The sequence below is a fragment of the Lacerta agilis genome, chromosome 5, assembly GCF_009819535.1.
Source record: "Lacerta agilis isolate rLacAgi1 chromosome 5, rLacAgi1.pri, whole genome shotgun sequence".
NCBI lineage: Eukaryota > Metazoa > Chordata > Lepidosauria > Squamata > Lacertidae > Lacerta > Lacerta agilis.
The window spans coordinates 59,073,693-59,087,823 of NC_046316.1; the positions used below are offsets into that span (position 1 = coordinate 59,073,693).

The 14,131-nt window shown below is 44.1% G+C and overlaps 2 protein-coding genes across 4 annotated transcripts in view; one reads left to right on the forward strand and one right to left on the reverse strand.

Moving 5' to 3' along the window:
• Window positions 1–4,542, forward strand: part of TSPEAR (thrombospondin type laminin G domain and EAR repeats) — a 40,020-nt gene extending 35,478 nt beyond the window's left edge. For both annotated transcript variants that reach the window (XM_033150098.1, XM_033150099.1), the window contains exons 10-12: window positions 100–281; window positions 591–692; window positions 3,040–4,542. In XM_033150098.1, coding sequence (XP_033005989.1) covers window positions 100–281; window positions 591–692; window positions 3,040–3,193 — 438 coding nt within the window. In that variant the 3' untranslated portion in view covers window positions 3,194–4,542. The remainder of the gene's footprint in view (window positions 1–99; window positions 282–590; window positions 693–3,039) is intronic.
• A 2,008-nt stretch (window positions 4,543–6,550) lies between these two features.
• On the reverse strand, window positions 6,551–12,651 carry LRRC3 (leucine rich repeat containing 3). Of its 2 annotated transcripts, none has more exons than XM_033150100.1 (2): window positions 12,437–12,651; window positions 6,551–8,992 (listed from the first exon to the last, which is right to left on the reverse strand). In XM_033150100.1, the coding sequence occupies exon 2, from the start codon at window positions 8,962–8,964 to the stop codon at window positions 8,179–8,181; it is 786 nt and encodes a 261-aa protein (XP_033005991.1). In that variant the 5' UTR covers window positions 8,965–8,992; window positions 12,437–12,651; the 3' UTR covers window positions 6,551–8,178. The 2 variants fall into 2 exon arrangements, with proteins under 2 accessions (XP_033005991.1, XP_033005992.1); XM_033150101.1 differs by lacking the exon at window positions 12,437–12,651 and adding an exon at window positions 11,934–12,029.
• Window positions 12,652–14,131: the final 1,480 nt, after the last annotated feature.

Sequence of the window (14,131 nt, forward strand, 5' to 3'; positions counted from 1 at the left end):
GGTCTGGATTATTCTCCATGTATTGTGTAGGATGCATTCTTCTGCAGTTGCTGCTCATTTTCTGAAAAGCTTTTCTTCATGCCTTCTCTTTTGGTCTAGACTTTTGGTGCTGCTGACTGGGAGGTCTTTCAGATCCAAGACAGGGTCTTCCTCGCTCTGGCAAACAGCTATGACAGTACAATTGTTGCCCCTAACAACAGCTTTGCCATCAATTCTTCCATCTACGAGCTCAACATTACTGCACAGATGTTTGTCAAGTTCCAGGACATTCTTACCTACAGGTGCCTCCTTTTTGTATTGCTGAAAACACCAGCATTGTGTCAGTTTCGATAATGGAATGTGTTTCGGTCTGCCAGAATGTTTTGATTCTTTTTTTAAAATTGTAAGAGTGCACTCTAAAGTGTTTTCTTAAATTGATCTAGGTGGTCGAAATGTATAACAGAAAGATGAAAATGTTCACTTCTCTTAAAATAGTCTGATTTTGGGAAAATATTTTAAATATATATTCTAAATAGAAAGTGGAAAAAGGGTGTTTTCCCAGGCAGTTATCCCGTTGTAATCTCTTCTTGTTTGGTTGGTTTCTGCTGCAGTGCTGTGGACTGGGAGTTCTTTTCAGTTGGAGAAGATAACTTTTTGGTGGTAGCAAATTCATTTGATGGTGTGACCTTTGCTGTAAACAGCATTATTTACAGGTAAGTAGGTGCATAACCCCCTCAGTGTCATAGCTTGAGTCATACTTGATTATTTTCATAGTGAATGAAGGTAAAGGACCCCTGGACGGTTAAGTCCAGTCAAAGGCGACTATGGGGTTGCAGCGTTCATCTCGCTTTCAGGCCGAAGGAAATGCCGTTTACCTTCCTTCCGCAGCAGTACCTATTTATCTACTTGCACTGGCATGCTTTTGAACTGCTAGGTTGGGACAGAGCAACGGGAGCTCACCCTGTTGCGGGGATTTGAACCACCGACCTTCCAAGAGGCTCAGTGGTTTAGACCACAGCGCCACCTTATGATGGTAACTAAAGTAGGAAGGAAAACCAATCTGATCTCACCCTGTGGGGTCGTGTTATTGTAAGGGTCTGGGTGCAAATGGATTGGAAGGGATCCAATGAGGTTTCTAGTTCTAGTCCAACCATTTTCTTTTCTTTAAACTTCCCAGACAAATGTCACCTGCCTTTGTGTCATTGGTGGTTTTTATAGCTCATTTTAAAAAAAAGATTTGTACCTGCATCTCTTTATAAACACAGTATCAAGTGGCACATGCATATGTAAATACCATAGATCAAATAACATGGGCAGAATTTTCTTTTCACCTGCTTAGGTCACCTAAAACAAAATGCACTCTTCCCTCACATTCTACTTGGACAAAACAAAACAAAACAAAAAATTCCTTCCAGTAGCACCTTAGAGACCAACTAAGTTTGTTCTTGGTATGAGCTTTTGTGTGCATGCACACTTCTTCAGATACGGAATAATTATTCTACTTGGAATAATTAAAGAGTATACACGTGTGCACTAGCCCTTAATATACTGAAACACCAGATCCAGGAATTATCCCAGGAGCATGTTACTGGATACCACTGTTGATTAGTTAATATTTACCCTTTAAGTACAATTTCCCAGACTGCTGAGAACCCATGCTACCTGCCCACAACACACTCTGCTACCTGTTACATATTTCAGAAGCTTTTCCAGGAGGATATAAAATACACCTCATCTATTAAGTCAGCTACTTCATGAAAGAAGGAAACTAGGTCAGTCTGGCATCATTAGTTCTCAATAAAACCATGTGAACTGTTAATGATCACTCGTTTGTTCTATTCAGTAACAGCTGTACTGGTTTTTTATTATTATTGTTTCCTCCACTTGGTATTAAAACAAAGCCAATCAGCTCTACTTCCCTGGGTTTTACTCCTTCCATTTTTTTTAAAAGGCATGATATTTGCTCTTCTCTATTCCTCTGGGACTAGCCAGATCAACCCAGTTTCCTTCTTTGATCACACAACCAAAAAAGGAGAGCATAGCTGATTCATGTCCTCTGGGAGAAAGGATATGACTTGCAACAGTTTGCTATGAAGACTGGCCTTGTGCATTGTATTGGAAACATTAATTGGAAGTGAATGGCCCTAAAATTATATCTGAATACTGTCAAGCAATAGCAGCCATCCAGTATTGGATTCCGGACTTGATTGTGCAGTCCTGGAGAGGAGGTATTTGCAGTCGGGAGTGAGTGCACACAGAGGGTGCTGCACATGCAATTCATTCCCTAATACAACTGTTAGGACTGTTTTTCTTCCCTTCTGCCCCTCCCACTCCCTCTCAGGAACCGGCAGTGAATCATGGTATAGGAAAGTCAAAAAGCAGTGCAGACCCACCTGTGTAGATGTCTCAGTCTATTACTCCCAATTTGTACATTTCCCTTCCTAAGTCAATAGCACAACTATGCGAGTCTCTGAAATCCAAATAACAATAGGCTACATGCAGAAGTCACCTCTAAAAGCCAGAGGTGAGGAGCTTTAGGCTTAGGGGCCAAAAATGGCCCTCTAGGCCTCTCTGTTTAACTCTTGGGGTCAGCTCACCCCTTCATCCCAGCCCATGCCTCCTCTCACGAAGCCACACCTGCTCACTGGCTGGCCAGGACGTGTCATTGAATTGTGGCAATGCCTCTTGCTTACCTGAATGGTGGCTGGGGAGATGTGCTTTCTTTGTAAATCTGCATGTAACCCACTGTACCTGTAAGACACACATCTGCTACACCACTCGCATGTGTCCCCCAGAAGGGAATGTGGCCCCTGGGCTGAAAATAGTTCCCCACACTTGCTTTCAAGTGCTGCCTTGCGGCACGATGCCAGTGGCGCCTTCAAATATGATATGGTTATACTGGGTGTCTGATATTTATAAGGTAGGCTCTTTGAGCTGGTGTTGCATTTCCTCACTAGATCTTTTTCTGAATGGGAAAGAAAGCAGTGGGTGGGTGGGGAACAGATCCTGTGAGGTTGGTGATCATGAGCATTGAGTAACTCTTTTCTCTCTCTACTGTAGATGGCAAGGATATGAAGGCTTTGTAGCTGTTCACCATCTTCCAACGTTTGGCTGTAGGGACTGGGAAGCTTTCACCACTGCAGCTGGCTCTTACCTCATGTATTCAAGTGCAAAAGAACCACTCTCCAGGGTGCTGAAGCTGAAAACCTTTTGATCTGGACAGGGGTGCTTTGATTTGCTGCAAACAAGTGGGCAAGTCCAGACTTGTGAGGAACTACTTTGGCTACTCAGGGCTAGGATCAGGAATGCTGTACCTAAGAGTCACCGCCATGAATGCCAGAGATGCCATAGGATAGATACCCAGGTTGCCTCTCAGGATTAGATTTCAAACCTGTTTTCCAATACCTGGAATGAGCTAAGAAAATACATAACTTGGAGCTGGCCAGTGATATTAGTGAGTACAGTAACCTTGATTTCTCTCTCTCAGACACACCCACACCACCCATGCAAGACAAACACATGGCCACTTCCGAACATCTTCCAGACCAAAGGAGCTGCTAATATAATCCACAATCCTGTGGGCAACAGAAATTAGAAGATGCCTTTAGCACATTATGGGCTACTGACCCCCAACTTAGCAATATGGAACAAATATAAGCATTTGGGTCCACTCCTTCCAGATTCCAGATGAATGCTTCCACTGCCGTGTCACTTTATGGGAAGAGCATCAATGTGCACCACTTTGGCATATTCCAGCCCACTGTGAGCCCCTGTGAATATTGCTGGATCCCTGAGAAAGATCCCAGAAGAACAGAAAGAAGATTCTTTAGGATATGGATATGCTCTGTAGTTTGAGGGCTTTGTGCTACAGCAAAGACCCAGCTGTTGTCTTTTCAAAGCTATTAAACCAGTTCAGACAATTATTTATGGCTCTGTATTTTAGGAGTTCAAGGAGAAATATCTGAGCCTTGCTGAGAAAATCTGAAGCCCAATTACTCCCTTAATACAAAGTACTGCAGTCACACCAGAGAAGATGCACAATCCATACTGGCTTGGGATGTCGTCAGTTGCACAGATCAGTGGGCTATGGTGAAAGCCCTGGCCTTACAAAGTGCCTCTGATCTGTACATTAGTCTTCCACATTTTCAGCGTAACTACAAGGAATGGAAAGTCAGATGTATTCTTGTTATGTTTAGGCTTTATGAACAGCTGCTGTGGATTTCACAAAATGGTGCTTATTGACATTTGGGAAGCCATTAGTACCTGGTCAGGTGGATCTGTGACACTTCTCTAGTAAGCTCTACCCCATTTTCATTGGTGCTTTCTCAGTCTTTTCTTACATGTTAGCCTGTGAATAACCCCCCAAAATATAACTATTTCTTGTTATTGCAAAGGATTTTAAATCATTTTCTATAAATGATATGTTTATATTGTATGAATTGATACTATTGACAATAGCAGTTCTTATGGGGAGGTGGAATTATTATTTATTATCCAAAGAATATTTGCAGTTTGAAAGTAGCACCCAATAAAATTGACGGAGTGACTTTGATAACCTCAGGGTTTTAGTTCTGCTTCAGGGCTTATTTTTTGTTAGCACTGTAGACCCAAACACCCATCTTAGCTGAAATAAGTGAACAAATGCCGTTCCAGTTGCCATAATGCACTGTTAATTTATAGAATTCACTGCCCCAGATTGTGGCTTTGGCAACTAGCATAGGTAAGTCTCAAAGGGGATTAGAGATGAGAACATTTTACAGTGTCTGGAATGTGCTTATAATGCAACCTACAAGGTGCAAGAATGAGTGAAACTTCTTGGAATTAATGCAGCTTTTAATTTGTTCATCCTAAATAAGAACACACACACACACACACTGATCAATGATTTTATAGATAGGTTTAACTAATCTGGTATGTTCAGCCCAGGCTAAAACTAAAAAATAAAAGGGTTGTGTTCCTTACCAAGCCCAGGTGGGGGCAAGGAAGGAGAATGTTCCAAAGGATGCTGTTAAAAACAGTATGAAGGGGACCCAGCCAATTAGTGGGGTTTTTAGTAATAGCATTTTCTAGGTAGGTCTTTTGGGCAACATAACCCTCATGTAGGAAATATGTGGGGTGTGTGAAGCAGTCTGAGGAAATGTTTGCCCTGTTCCTCCCATACCAGGCACAACAAACAGCAGCAAGTCTGACTTTACAAATAAGCGTACTCTTAACCAGCACAATGTAAGACTATTTTATCTGTCTAAAACAGGGAGCCTACATGCTGCCCTCCAGATGTTGTTATGTTCCAGCTTCCCTAACCCTCAGCCATCATGGCCAATGGCCAGGGATGATGGCAGCTGTAGTCCAACACATCTGGATGGCACACCACTGGATCCTCTGGACATACACCAATATTCCAGCTGGCGGTGGCTGTCTAGGGTCTCATGGAAGCTTTTCTCACCATCAGCTGTTACCTGATTCTTTTAACCGGAGGTGGCAGAGGTCTTGGACCTTCTGCATTCAGAGCAGGGGCTGTTACTGGTGAGTTGTGATCTCTAAAGTCAATCAGAAAGCTGCTTCTGGTTCTCTGACCTAGATGATGTCACCTGTTTGTTACTTTCACATTTTGAAAGTTCCTTTGAGGTGAGGGAATCTTAAGACAGTGCCAAGCTTTTTTGAAAAGCAATGTGCGAAGAAGTCCAAATATTTCGGCTAAATAGTGCTGTGGGTAGCTGTTGCCTAGGTAACACACACACACACACACACACACGAGACACAAAGAGCAAAACCCTCCCAGCAAAACTTGCTAATTATTCTTTTTTGGTTATAACCAAGTCCTACATTCATCTGCATGAAATAAGATGAATGGTGTCTTTCTGGGCTGGCTGGCTTCCTTCCCCTGGATCGACAAAGTAGAACTGTTGCTGAAAAGATACTTGATTTAGGCTTGACAACACCTGATTTAAGCTTCAGCATAACGTGTATGACTGGTTTTCAGACAATAAACACACACACACAACACACCAGATTTTATCCATTGTGCTTGCATTAGCTCTGATCCAGCATCAACAGCATAATATGTCATCCTTATGTATAATGGAGGCAGGTAATCTTCTTGTCAAGGGAAAGGATATCACTTTTTTAAAGGATATACAACTTTTAAAATGTACAGTAGGAGTGCTCCAGCAGTGTATCTGCATTGGGGCGGGGCGGGGGGGGGGGTTAGTCACACTCAGCAAGGAAATTAAATAGACAAATAAAATCCACTAAAATATATCCACTCCATTCTTCAGCTTGGCTATGACAAACTGTTAATTGGCTTCTCCGTTCCCAGTATTCTCTCTTAACAGCCACTTCACTTGGTCATTATACATTAGTGTAAATTCTGAAAGAATTGGTGCCTCAAAGTGCTTAATTTCCTGTTTCATGCCCATCCCCTTTTTAAAATGTACCCTATAGGCAGGGATTGTATTGTTTTTGAATCTTTCTGAAGTGTCTAAAAATCTTTATAGGCAGCAGCAGTAGAGGGAATGGTCAGGTGAGGGAATCTTAGACAGTGCCAACCTTTTTTTTTTTTTTTTTTTTGAAAAAAGCAATGTGTGAAGAAGTCCAAACATTCCCTTTTAAAGTAGCACAGGATGAGCACTCCACTATGGTGGCAATGCAACCTGAAGAGCGCACAGTCACCCAATATAAAGTTCACAAAACAGGCATTTGTGTAATGCATCATGAGTGATGTCATAGGCACAAGTTGTCTGTGATACATAACTGCATACTACAAAGACATCCCAGTAGCAATGTGTGTAGAAGGATGACTTGTGTTCCGCCAGTAATGTAATACAGCAGTTCTGAGTATTGGGCTGAGAGATATCCCTGCAACCCAACCTTGAGGAAAGACATGGGCATCCCACACAACAGCTGAATAGCAAATGTGCATAAAGGGATCATCTGAAAAAGGCCCTGAGATCCTGTTCTTTTGGCATTGTGTTATCCCTCTTTTTTATTTTGGCTGTTAATTGCCAGAGTACTATTAAATTGGATTGTGTGTACTGTAGAAACAGAGTATCAACAAACATGCATGTAGCTATACCCATTTTTCTAAAAAAGATACTGGAGCTTTGAATACTGCAGCAGCTGAGATTATTTAAACAGTTTGAGGAACCACTTGAAATTTTATTTCCTTACTGTTTATTGTTTCAGCAAATGAGCTGCGTTGCCTAGGAATTTTTGTCAGCTGGAAAGACATGTTGAGTGTAGCAACTTGCCACTGCCATGTGCCCCCTAATTTTTGTTTAGTTTACATATAATCCATACCCCACTTTTCCGCCTTCCTAAATTCCAGCACCAGCTACATCTTAGGACCATCCTTGAGGAAGGGGGGTGGGTTTGCGATATGAGAAAGAGGCATATTTAGAAATAGGCATTTTCAGTCACATGCTTCCTTCCTTCCTTTCTGTGGAAGAAGTCTGCTCAGGCTCGTTCGTTACATAATATATGCTTAAAATTGTCCCCTCTGATTATTTTCAATGCTCACCTTAATAGTGGTCACCATGAAAATAGGTTAGTAACCTAACAGAGAGTGAAGAGGTGCAGACTCCAAATGCCATGTAATACGTAAGCTCAAAGGAAGTACATACCCTCTTCAGCTTTGCAACACAAGCACACTTACATCAAACATAATTCCTGCTCATGTACATGAATCTATGCGTGTGCATGCTAGCACAATTTACCGATTTGAGAGAAAGGACTTTGTGTGGTTCCAAAAACTCCTGAGAGAGTGTGTTTGCAGTGTCCCAAAGAATCAAGTAGAGGTCAACCATGTACATACTTTCCATTGAAATCAAAAGCATTTTCGGAGCCACCAAGTTCTAGACACTGCAGGGCTTTGGGGTCTCTCCCACAGAATGAAATCCTGATTGTAAACATCTCACATCAACCGTCCATTGTCCTAAAGTTCTTCTAGAAAGCAGATCTCATCTCTAGTTTCTGCTGGAATCCTTCTGCTGGTAATACGGAACAGAACATGGGAACCTTGGCTTGGACATTCTTCCTATATTTATATAACAACAAGTTTTCATTTTCTATTAAACTGTTGGTTGGTTTTTGTTTAAAAAAAAAGTTGTTGCAGAACTAGTTGGACATAAATGTCCCAAGTCCCTCCCAACATTCTTTCCCACATAGAAAACTGGAAGTCCAGCCAAGGATCCACATTCCTGGCTACAGGATAGTGCTGATGGTCTCTTTAGGGACCCTTGTGCTAGGCAGGGATTTCAGATATTCCAGGTGCTTCTTCGTGTCCTCTTGGTTGTGTCGAACATAGTACACCACATAGCTGATGACTAAAGTAAACCAGCTGAACATGGTAACAAACATGGCGACATCTGTGGTTTTCTGGTGCATGTTGCAAAAGTTGATGCCCGAATCAAGGATATGGAGCAGAGGTTTCCCAGCATACTCCTCTTGCACAGATGTCTGGCAGGTGATCTCGTTGACTGAATCGGGGTCTAGTTTCACTTCCCACAAGACTTCCTGCAAAGTACATTCACAGTGCCAGGGGTTATTGGACAGGCGGATCATGGCATTCAAGTTGACCAGGGCTTCCTTTGGGATCCTCTGTATGTGGTTGCCAGAGAGGTCAAGCAGCCGCAGGCCATCGGCAACCCCTTTGAACGCGGCAGAATCAATCTTCTCAATGGCATTTTTGGAGAGGTCTATCTCCTGCAAGTGGGCGAGGTGCCTGAATGTGCTATTAGGGACAGAGGTGATCTTATTGGCATCCAGCTTCAAAAACATGGTGTCCTTGGGAATATCTTTTGGAATTTCATCTAGGTTGCTAGCACTGCACAGAACAGCTGTGGCTCCTGAGTAGTTGGTGCACTGGCACTGGTCTGGGCAGGAGGTACAACAACCGGAAGGGGCACAGAAGAGGAGGCAGAAGAGGGCTTGAGACCAGAACAACAGCGCAGGCCGAGATGCTTCAGCTGCTAGAAACATGCTGGTCATCCAATCAGGAGTGTGCAGTCCTGCATGGCTGCAAAGGTAAAGGCAAGGCTCTCTCAAAATCTTTTGAACTAGGAATTCCTACCATCACACACCAGCCCCCAGCTACCTGCAGAGACACAGGTCCAGCCCAGCCATCTGCTCCTCATTCCTCTTGTCTTCCAGAGGTGGGCAAGCAACCCAAATCAGTCCCGGATTAAACCCTGTGGAGGCCCCTAGACAGTCTAAATCTCGGGGGGGGGAGGCCCTCACATTGAACTAAGAAAGCTTGATTGTAATTTTCTTTCGACATCAAATCAATATTATTTTGACCCATTGTTGTAGGGCCCATAAGATGGTGCTTAGTCTGCCTATTTGGTAATCCGGCACTGGTCCCCATGGGGGAAGACAATAGGAATAGGTTTTTCTAGGATTCACGATTCTCCAGTTCAGTCTAAGACAGCCAACCAAGCACCTGCTGTCCTACAAAGTTTGAGGACATGTTACAAATGCATGTAACGAAGGCCTGATAGCCAGCCAGCCAGCCTTCCTTCCTTTGCTGGAACCATGGACAGGGGGGCAGAGGGGGGGAGAGAAACAAATGACAGCAGAAGTTAGCCCATGTGGCCTTGGCAAAGTCACAATGGCTGAGATTAGTACAAACACAGGTCTGGCACCGTACAGTGGAAGTAGGAGCTGATTTTGGATCACAACTGAAGAGGACTTTAAAGATAATCTAAAGGGACATATTGGTGTTCTTCCATTTAGAAAGGACATGTGAATAAATCCTGTTTTACATTAGAATTACATTTTGGTGGCTACTGCGCAGTGTGTTCTTACATTTGTATTGCACTGTGCAATGTAATGTATTTAATGTGAGGGATTTTCTGTGTGGCAGTTAGTTTAACTGCCGCTCGGGGCCTTAACTGACACCTATGAAGAAAAGTTGGTATTAGAATTCCCAGTATGCAAACAAAGGATTGAATGTATGCACATTTTGATTGGTGGGTGCAGGTTTAGAACTTTCAGCTAAACAGTGTGATTGGCTGGGGCTGGAACGGAAGGGCCAGAAGAAGCGCATATATGGTCAGCTGCTGGTCAGTGTTTAGTTAGCTGGCTGGAGACGGCTGGAGGTGCATGGTGTCTGTGGAGTCAGCCGAAAGGAAGAGACAAAGCCAGAGGAAGAGGATTGGATAAGAGGAAGGAAGACCTGAGAGGCAGGTAGAGTGGCTTGGTTGACTGAAGGACAGTAGAATCATTTGGCTTAGGCTGAACAGAAAAGGGGAGAACCTGCCTGCAGCACTGAAGGGAGAAGGCAGAAGCAACTTGAAATGCTGGTCTCTGGTGACTGGCAGGAGTAGTGAGGGAAGATTCTGACGCCAGTACTGCAAGACAAACCAGTACTTCCACAGGTCAGAAAAAGGATTGGAAAAAGTCCTCCACTACAGTGTTGGTGGGGATTAACTTGGGTGGAGAAAACAGAAGGGCAATTTGGCAAAAGATTTTTATAGGGTAACTACCGGTAACTGCTTCCTTACAGCTGTCTTAGTTTAACATTATAGTTGGATATACCGGTAAGCTGTTGATATTTAAACTGACAGTAATAACAAAGCATATACTACAGTACTATTTTAAAGTAACCAACTAAGCTTGTGCCCCTTATAATCTTGTAGGTCATAAAGGTAAAATACCTTCGTTAAATGTAATATCTGTATATGACCAGCTTTGTACCATGCCTGTTCCCCAACCTTAGTGGCTTACTGGTAAGTTAAGGGTTCAGACAAAGTAAGCGAGACTGAATGAGCAACATTGGAATGGGAGATGGGTTTTGTTATTATAGATTAAGTAAGGAAATGCCCTGCCCTCCTTTCCTCCACAGGTGGCAAGAAGGAAATGGGCCTTCTCCCCTGTTATCAGAGAGGTATTAACAACAGCATGCTTCTGTCACATCCATTTAACCAAAGGTTTTCCCAATAATTAATGCTAGATTCTACAGTCATATATTTTTCTGATATTTGTATTTTTCAAAATACCCAGTCACCCTCTGGGTAGCAGCAACACTGCAGGGGGGCAGTGTTTCAACCTTGCCACTGCCTTGTCCCATTCAGGTAAGTGACAGCACCACACCACCCATTCCTGAACATATTTTACATTGTGAATTGCTTTGAGATTTTCTTAATAATAGTAAGTGATATAAAAGTACTTTAAAATACATTAAAATAAATAAAATGTGTACCCTCTGCTGAGGGAAAAGCAGCTGTGGAGGGCAATGTGGAGTGGAGAAGTGATGTGTTTTAAAGGGGTTAGGCACTCCCTTAACCCCTACCACACATCTTCTTTAAAAAGCGTACCCTTCAGAAGTATTTTTTCCTCAATGCAACCAAGTCTATCAGGGGTTCGTTACATGCATTTGTGCATAACACTCAAATATTTATTTGAATCATGTTCATAATATATTACCAACTTCATATAGCTGTTGAAAAAATGACCCCAATTTTTTTAAAAACCAGGACACTGAAAACTGCATAAGTGATGGCCATTATTGTTGCTGTTGCATTTATCAACCCATGCCTCAACATACGCACATTATGCACCACAAATTTGTATCGGTTTTATACAAGCTTAATTATTATGGATGGGAACTGTAGTCTGTGGAAGGGTACTTATAATTCTATGACATCTCTAAACCTTCACACATAGAACTACAATCCCCAGAGTTCCCTGAGGAAAGGAAATGACTAGGTCTGCTACACTACAGCTTAAGTCTGTAGTATAAATATGCCCTGTTAGTGGCCAGCTGGGATCTAGAAAATTGAAGTTATTTTGCATTTGAACATCAGGGCAATATGGGGTGTTGGTGTCCAGCTGTATGTGTATCCTGTTATGGATCTCAGTCTTTGACTGTTGTGATGATGACGATGGTGATGATGATAGAGGAGAAATCCCCTCTATCTCCGGGAGAATCCCGCTGCTTCCCCCCTCCCTTGTCCTACCTAGGAACGTTTTCAGCGGCGGCGCTCCTTTCCCTTTAATAGATGCGTCGTCGAGGGAATTCTGACAGGCGCAGCTTTTCCAAGCCGGGCAAGCGCCGTGACATGACAAGAGGCATCTGCTGCTTTCCCCACAACTATTAAAGGTACATGAGTCATAACGTCCAAAGGTTTGGCCATCCCTGCTGTAAGCCCAGCAGGGAAAGAGGATGATCTCCTTTTCCTCCAGGCGTTGTGAATATGACACTAAAGATCTCGCTGCAGCATCCGCCCACACGGTGCTTCGCAGACTTCCGAGCACGATGCCCGCAGTGCAAAAGCAGCCCGGATCTCGGAATCCCGCTTTGCAGGGCTCCGAGAGCCTCGTCAACTGCTTTAACTTAGATTGCTATGGATCCCATCCATCCTGCAGATCCGTCCCCGTTAAACCGACCGGCTGGCCCTCCCCGCCCCGGCGCACACCTCCCTCCCTTCCCCAACCTTAGGATGGCGTGCAGGCGCGTTACCTGAGCTGAGGTCACTGGAGCCCACCGGACGCGACTGTGCCAAGTTTCTCTCGCGCCACCAGCACAGCGCCGCTCTCCTGGCCACGCCCTTAGTCGAGGGGGCGGGCAGAGCCCAAGGCGGCGGCACCGCGGCGAGGACTTGCAGCCCGCTTGCGCGCAGGACTTGTTGCTGCCATCCTCTCGCCTTCCTCCCAGTCGCACACAAAGCCGTTCATGGGGGCTGCCGGCTGTAATTGGATAGCGCCTGCTTGTCACCGACAGCCTGGAGGGGCATCCTTGGATTTTTTAAAGGGGCAGCTGCCGCTCAGGCAGAAGGGAGGCTCGCCTGCCTTGCCTCGCGCTCACAGCCATATTGCGCTTTTACGCATTTGGAAAGCAGATCCGGGAGGCGAGAGAAAGCGGCCAGTCCTTGTTGCGTCTGCTGTTGAGCCCCCGGCTTGGGTCTCGCTCCGAACGCCGCTTTTATTAGCTACTAAAATGCCATCTGTGAAGTTGCATTTTAGTCCTTGTGTTGAGAAACAGTAGCATGGGATGGGGAACTCGAGTCTGCGCGCACGTGGCACATGCATACCCGGCACGTGTTTGCAGGCGCGCCTTCCGACACCAGGGAAGGGTCCACGACAAACGCCTTAGCGTAGGGCGTGAGCCCCATTTGTCTGGCCCAAAGACTTAAAAGGCCGTACAGTAACTTATAGGCACTTACTACCATTCTACGTAATAGAACTTTGGTTGCAAGTCCGTAGCGGGAAAGGATCCACACACGTGTGTTCGGACGTGTAGGGGATTTTAAGAGAGGGGGAAACCTTTGTGAAAACTGTTTGGGGCGTGAAAGGGGTTCTCATTCTGTCTACTGCGATTGAGCCTTTTTAGATAGGCTGAGAGATGCCAGTGTGGTAAGTAGGCTCCTGTTCAGATGCCCTTTGCTGTATAGCTGCCACATTACACAAGATTTCTGGATCTCACTTAAAAATATGCAGTGTGCAGTATAGCAGGGGACCAGCTGTCATTTTCAAAACTGCACTACTTGAAAGCTGTAAATTTGATTCAGTATCAAAATTGTATTTGTGTACTACTTGTTTGCCCAGTTTTAACATTGCAACACTACCAAACTATTCACTGGTCACAGGTTTGTCCCGATTAGGTGTTAAAATTTTGTTGCCTAAAATCTACAAGGGAGGAGAGCACTTTGGCACTCTGGTCGTACTTATGAGCTTCCCATAGGCAACTGGTTGGCTTTTGTGAGGCCAGGATGTTGTATTAGATAGGCCTTCAGAGTGCTTTTTGCAAGTCTTCTCATGTTCACACAAGCACTTGAACTCATCTCATGGCATAGGTGTAACCAGGATATGGGGGGGGGGGCAGAACACCCACCTGTCTTGTTCCAGAACTGAGCTACCTGTGATGCAATTGGTCAGTTCACAAAAACATATCACTTATCACTAGAGTGCAACACATCATCATCCAAGTGACCTCAGCAAGCATTTCACTTTCAAATATTCTGATTATTTCTACTTTTAGTTATTTTAAATTATTTACTTGATTTTGGGGGGGGGGGAGCGCAGCTACGCACATGTCTCATGGACTCAATTTTAAATTGTGCCTTTAAAGCCTGGATATTCCAAGGGGGGGGGGGAAGAGTGCAGTCAAAGGTGTAATTTTAGGCTGAATGCACACTTACCCATTCCTGTGCACAAG

Coding starts and splice junctions, on each gene's coding strand:
- LRRC3 (XM_033150100.1), bottom strand. CDS start 8,964: ATGACCAGCATGTTTCTAGCAGCTGAAGCATCTCGGCCTGCGCTGTTG.